This window comes from Schistocerca nitens, chromosome 4, assembly GCF_023898315.1.
Source record: "Schistocerca nitens isolate TAMUIC-IGC-003100 chromosome 4, iqSchNite1.1, whole genome shotgun sequence".
Lineage (NCBI taxonomy): Eukaryota > Metazoa > Arthropoda > Insecta > Orthoptera > Acrididae > Schistocerca > Schistocerca nitens.
Window position 1 is genome coordinate 500,873,278 of NC_064617.1, and position 6,017 is coordinate 500,879,294.

Here is a 6,017-nt window from a genome sequence, read left to right on the forward strand (position 1 = left end):
GAGTATGGCTGAGTATTTCTGCAGTGGACTTCCAACCACTTGTTTAGTCCATGCCACGTCGAGTTGCTGCATTACGCCGGGCTAAAGGAGGTCCGACATTCTATTAGGAGGTATCAAAAATGGCTCTGAGCACTATGGGACTCAACTGCTGTGGTCATCAGTCCCCTAGAACTTAGAACTACTTAAACCTAACTAACCTAAGAACATCACACACATCCATGCCCGAGGCAGGATTCGAACCTGCGACCGTAGCAGTCGCACGGTTCCGGACTGCGCGCCTAGAACCGCGAGACCACCGCGGCCGGCTAGGAGGTATCGCAAGATTTTTTTTTTCTCACCTTAGTGTATGTGACATGTATTTAAGGGGCGAAGCCGTAGGCGAAAAGCTAATAAGATATATATTGACGACTGCCTCTGGGACTACAGTTTCCGGTTTCGTCTCCTGTGCTACCAAAATCTTTTCCCATAGTTAATTTCGCATACTGCAATCAGTATCAGTATTTGATACTTATAGGAGCATGCGACGGGTCCTTTATTACAACGACTTACAGAAACCCTCCGCGGCGCCAGTGGGTGCGGTGAACACAATGTTCTGACCGGCCCGGTGTCTCGGCGTGTGGCGGCCCGGCTGGTACCAGCTGGCAGCTGCCCGCTGTCCAGCGCCCCGCCTCCTATTTTGCGGTTGCCAAATCGGTGCAGCGGGCCTATTGGAGCAGGTGTGGCCGCCCTTGGCCGCCATTCGACCCTATAAAACGCCGCCTCGTCTCCTCAACGGCACATTCGATCACCACAGCAGACCGAACGCAACCACCCAACCAACCAACATGTACAAGCTGGTGAGTACGGACCATGTTTGCTACCCTCTAAGGATTAAATAACCGTACTTCTTTTTCACCAATCTCTTAATACTATATCGTTAATAGCGCAGCGCAGTATCAAACGGATAGTAGTTTTCCTAATAGTGACTTGGTCCCGTATGACATGAAAGCTGTGCGTTACGATTATGTAGGCCACAGTTGCTGTGACGCCGCCCATACTAGCTTCAGTTGTACCAGTGTAATGTTTACTTACTTGAGACAGAGTACGGACCACGATAACATCAACCTGTCCGATGTATCTCTCGTATTAAAAAATAGATAAATTCCGTGGCTAGGTGAATAAGTGTCAGAGTACTAATCCTAGTTTTTATGATTCAGTTTCCAGACGATGCTGGGATTTTACCCCTCATTTACCGTTTCTTTCATCTTTCGTAATCATTTGTAGGCGTGTAAAAACATAATCATCTCTGTGGTTCGCAGACTGAATTAAACTGTAAGCTGGGCAATCAGTTCAAATATAGGAGAAAGGGAAGGCATACCATTCGCAATCGGGTCGTAGCTAGGAAAGCACTGTTCCAGTTCAAAGAAACTGCCGTATAGACTGCTAGAAGCATTCATCCCGTTCTCTAAGCTGTTAACCACTAACTGCTGAAGTAAAATTCATGGACGAGACAACTGATAATCACTTACTGATCTGCAGTGAAGCTACGCTCTTGAGTAAGCACCACTAAATCTTGTGGCCGAATAAAGAGATACGTCAGCGCGATCGACATGTCAATCACTGAAAACGCGGAGCGCTAAAATTTAAAATCCAGGAGTTCAGCAACAAAATCCGTCAGGGTAAAATTACTTCTCTTTTGGTGAAATATACGCTATCTTGACTGTCCGTAACGAAATAGAGTTTCTTGTCTTCTTGATTATTGCACTACAATAATATATGCTCGAGACTTTACACATACCTCAGTAGATGCTCAAGAGCCTGACACATATCAAGACCGATTCAGGCATTGCTCAGAACTTAAAACTATCGGAAAAACCGTGACACTAGGTGCAGAATCAAGCGAACAGTTTATAATCCGGTTTACATTACGATGGCCACATATGGGCCATAGGATCAGTTAGAGAATGATGCAGGAAAAAACGACTGTGCCTATAGCAGAAGCAATTACTCCGATATTGGTCTCAACTCGTTTAGGGAAGCGGCCTACATCCTTACAGTACATATCTTAAGCAATAATATGTAATAGGTTACACATCGCGGGGAGTAGTGTGGGAGTCATAAATTTCATATCACTGTTTTGAAACCCTATGCGACACTTTTAACACTCTACTACTCATTCTATTAGAGAATGATCTCCCACTTTATTTATTTGAATTGTAGGTTTATGCTGAAAATTGTGAGACTATAAAGCAATCGTGTTACGAATTAGATCAGAATTGCAACTTCTAGTTCATGTACCAAAAAGATAATGGGAAGAAAGGAGTAAATAACAAACAAGTGAGTCACTGCACTTTAATATAGCAATAATGCAACGTTTGCGGAATTCCTGTTATCGTTGATACAGTGAAATATTTCGCCTCTGTTGATTTTCAGACAGCTGTAGACCGCAGATACCTATCTCTGGGAGGATGACGAAATAATTCGCACTTTGCACCATACCCTTTCTCCGTAAAGAGTTGAGATGTGTGTTTCTGTTCACCAGTTAATATACCCTGCACACAACAGCTACCGCTGCTTTCCTGTTAAACACTAACAGTTTCCGGGTAATCTAGAAGATGTCTTCTGATGAATGATACAACTGAACATATATATAACATAAATAATCTTCCAAAAGCAACTTCTTCACAACATGAACTGCTGTATTGTCGTATTTTAGTTTTGCGAGGAAACTGAGAATAAATCAAATATTTCTTCGCCTACTACTCGGTTTGTAACTTACATTTTGCACTTGAGAATAGGTCAGAAAAGGGGAGGAGGAGGAGATTAGTGTTTAACGTCCCGTCGCCAACGAGGTCATTAGAGACGGAGCACAAGCTCGGATTATGGAAGGATGGGGAAGGAAATCGGCCGTGCCCTTTCAAAGGAACCATCCCAGCATTTGCCTGAAGTGATCTAGGGAAATCACGGAAAACCTAAATCAGGATGGCCGGACGCGGGATTGAACCGTCGTCCTCTCGAATGCGAGTCCAGTGTGCTAACCACTGCGCCACCTCGCTCGGTAAGAAACTGGATATTAAATCGACATAACTTTTTTTCACACGTGTAAACGTGGCAAAGTTCAGACTAAAGAAAAACTTGATACACAAATGTGGCTTTAGGCTTCATATGATTTGTGAAAGGCAGAGTTCTTTCCATTTCCACGGTCAGTGAACAGTGCGTCGTCATTTGCAATATGATTACCCGCGATGTCTTTCGTTCCCACAGGTCGTCCTGTCCGCTCTGATCGCCGCCGCCTCGGCCGGCTACTTGGGAGGCTACGCCGCCCCCGCCGTGGGCTACGCTGCCCCCGCCGTGGGCTACGCCGCCCCCGTGGCTGTGGCTCACGCCGTGGCCCCCGCCGCCGCCTCCGTGGCTAACACCTACAGGATCTCCCAGACGGCCCGCGTCCTGGCCGCTCCCGCCGCCTACGCCGCTCCCGCCGCCTACGCCGCCCCCGCCGTGGGCTACGCCGCCCCCGCCATCGCTGCCGCCCCTGCCCTGGGCTACGCCCGCTACGCCGCCGCCGCCCCCGTGGCCGTGGCCCACGCAGCCGTGCCCGCCGCCGCCTCCGTGGCTAACACCTACAGGATCTCCCAGACGGCCCGCGTTCTCGCCGCCCCCGCTGTCGCCCACGCCCCCGTCGCGTACGCCGCCCCCGCCGCCTACGCCGCCCCCGCTATCGGCTACGGCTACGGTGGTCTGGCCTACGGAGCTGCCCCCGTTGCCAAGGTCTACGGTTAAGTCAACCACTTATTTATTAGTCTGATGACACCAATAAATATTTAATTAAAAATCGCTAACATTTGTTTCCTTATTTTTCACGAAACCTTCCTTTTCAGTATATTAATGAGCAATGATAATGATTCATCAGATGACTGCCAAACAGGATTGGAATTCAATAAGTAATGCAACATATTTCTTTTCTGAAAGCAGATTGGTTTTATTTAGGATTCCAATACAATATATTACTCCCAACTCTTTTTGCTACAAAAATTTATTTTTCAATATAATCTTCGTTCAGTGCGACGGCCTTACGCCACCTTGCTGGGAAGACCTCGTATGCCGGCAAGGTATCACTCAATTGGTCAACGTTGGAGCCAACATCTTACTGCCCTATTTACACTAATTGGTTCCCAAGCACTGGCTCCTTTGCTGGACAAAACAGCTGGGCTGTAGGATGAATGAGGAGAAACAGTCAAGTGAAGTTTTGTGATATCCTCTCGAGTGCACAGATTTGAGTGAGGCCTTGGGTTGTCATGAGAAACGAGAGGTTCACATTTTTACACGTACAAGCACATCGAATGAGAGTGTCTGCATGTTCCAATATTTCAGAAGTCACAGTTATGTATGGCCGGCCGGCATGCTGGAGATCGGTCAGGCTCGTGATCTTGTTATGACGATGACAGACAACTCGCCCAACGACTCACCGTGCTTCGTTCAGTGACATTCTGCAAATGCCTATGAATATCTGTGATAGTCTGGTTTTCCGCCCAAAGGAACTCATTGACACCTCTCTGCCTGGAACGCACCTCTGTCACAGACGCCATCTTGAAGGCTACATATAGCGCCGCCACCTATCGGAAATTCGTGAAACTATTCGGGCTGAAGTGGTAATACTCCACGATGTTCGGCAAAACATTCCGTATTTTTTTTAACCGAAATTGGACGAGGAAAAAATGTGTTGCGTTACTTATTGAACGCCACGCGTACTATTATTCCGATTTCTGTCTTAAACCGATGTGGACAAGAGAAGCAGACAAACAAGACTGGCAATAAGAAATCCACTGGCATTGTCGTTCAGAAAATATTTTTTCCTGAACTGTACCACTACAGATGAATTAATATTATTGCGATCTTTCGTTGGGACCTTAGTCCCAATAACGAAAATCAACTCAGCTGCAACGGAATATTACCGAAAATGTAGTCGTACTACGCGCAAGACCTTTTCTTTTGGGACTGACACAAACACAATGGTGATAAAATCAGAAAAATTCCTTCTGTCATTCTTTTCAGGCAATAATCCATTGGAATTAACAGCGATGACTATTCTACCTTTGTTTTGCCTTAATAATTTAATAAGTTTTGTTAAATTTCGGAGATAGGTATCACTAAACTTTTATTTCGGAACAGCAATGATTCGTATTAATTCCCATGTTGTGATTCACGAAGAATATATTTTATTGAAAAAGTTATTAATTAAATACTCTTCGTGAAAATGGCGTCAGCATTTGTTTCTTAATTACGCACTAAGTCCGTAAGGTATAAGTACTTACAACACTTTGTGTCATCCTAACATCCACATACAGAGTGAAGTAAAAGACATACAATGAGCCAAACCGGATAACGACCTTTGCGTACGAACAGAAACAGAATGCCGCGACCTGTTCGTGAAGAACGCACAGTGAGCAGAACCTTAACGGGGTCCACGCTAGAGATTAACGACTACCGTTCTGCTACAGCTGATAGCCCGATCCTGGTTTAAAGGTAGTTTCTATACTTCTCTAATTAAATACCCTGGTGTTTCTCCAGAGTTCACACAAACTGTACTGCACTACACTGAACAGATATGGGTTCTGGGGTAAAGAGCCCTTAGACTGGAAATCAACTCATGAATTTGGATAGGTAGGCGAAGATCGAACTCCAGAATATCATAGCCGCGCGGGATTAGCCGAGCGGTCTCAGGCGCTGCAGTCGTGGACTGTGTGGCTGGTCCCGGCGGAGGTTCGAGTCCTCCCTTGGGCTTGGGTGTGTGTGTTTGTCCTTAGAATAAATTAGGTTAAGTAGTGCGTAAGCTTAGGGACTGACGACTTTAGTAGTTAAGTCCCATAGGATTTCACACACATACACAGAATATCATAACTCGTCCATAGAGCGATTCAAGCGGAAAACAACGGCCAGAAAGCTGAGATGGACGTGCGCGGTAAAGAACATCGCATGTCGTGTGACTAGGACCACCCGTGTTGTAGACCGTTCGCCGGGTGCAAGTCTTTCGATTTGAC

General features: G+C 46.1%; 1 protein-coding gene across 1 annotated transcript; it reads left to right on the forward strand.

Moving 5' to 3' along the window:
* The first annotated feature begins 792 nt into the window (after positions 1 to 792).
* On the forward strand, positions 793 to 3,818 carry LOC126252025 (cuticle protein 38). Its single transcript, XM_049952811.1, has 2 exons — positions 793 to 836; positions 3,244 to 3,818. Exons 1-2 carry the CDS (start codon positions 825 to 827, stop codon positions 3,757 to 3,759), a joined length of 528 nt encoding a protein of 175 aa, XP_049808768.1. The 5' UTR covers positions 793 to 824; the 3' UTR covers positions 3,760 to 3,818.
* The last annotated feature ends 2,199 nt before the right edge of the window (positions 3,819 to 6,017 follow it).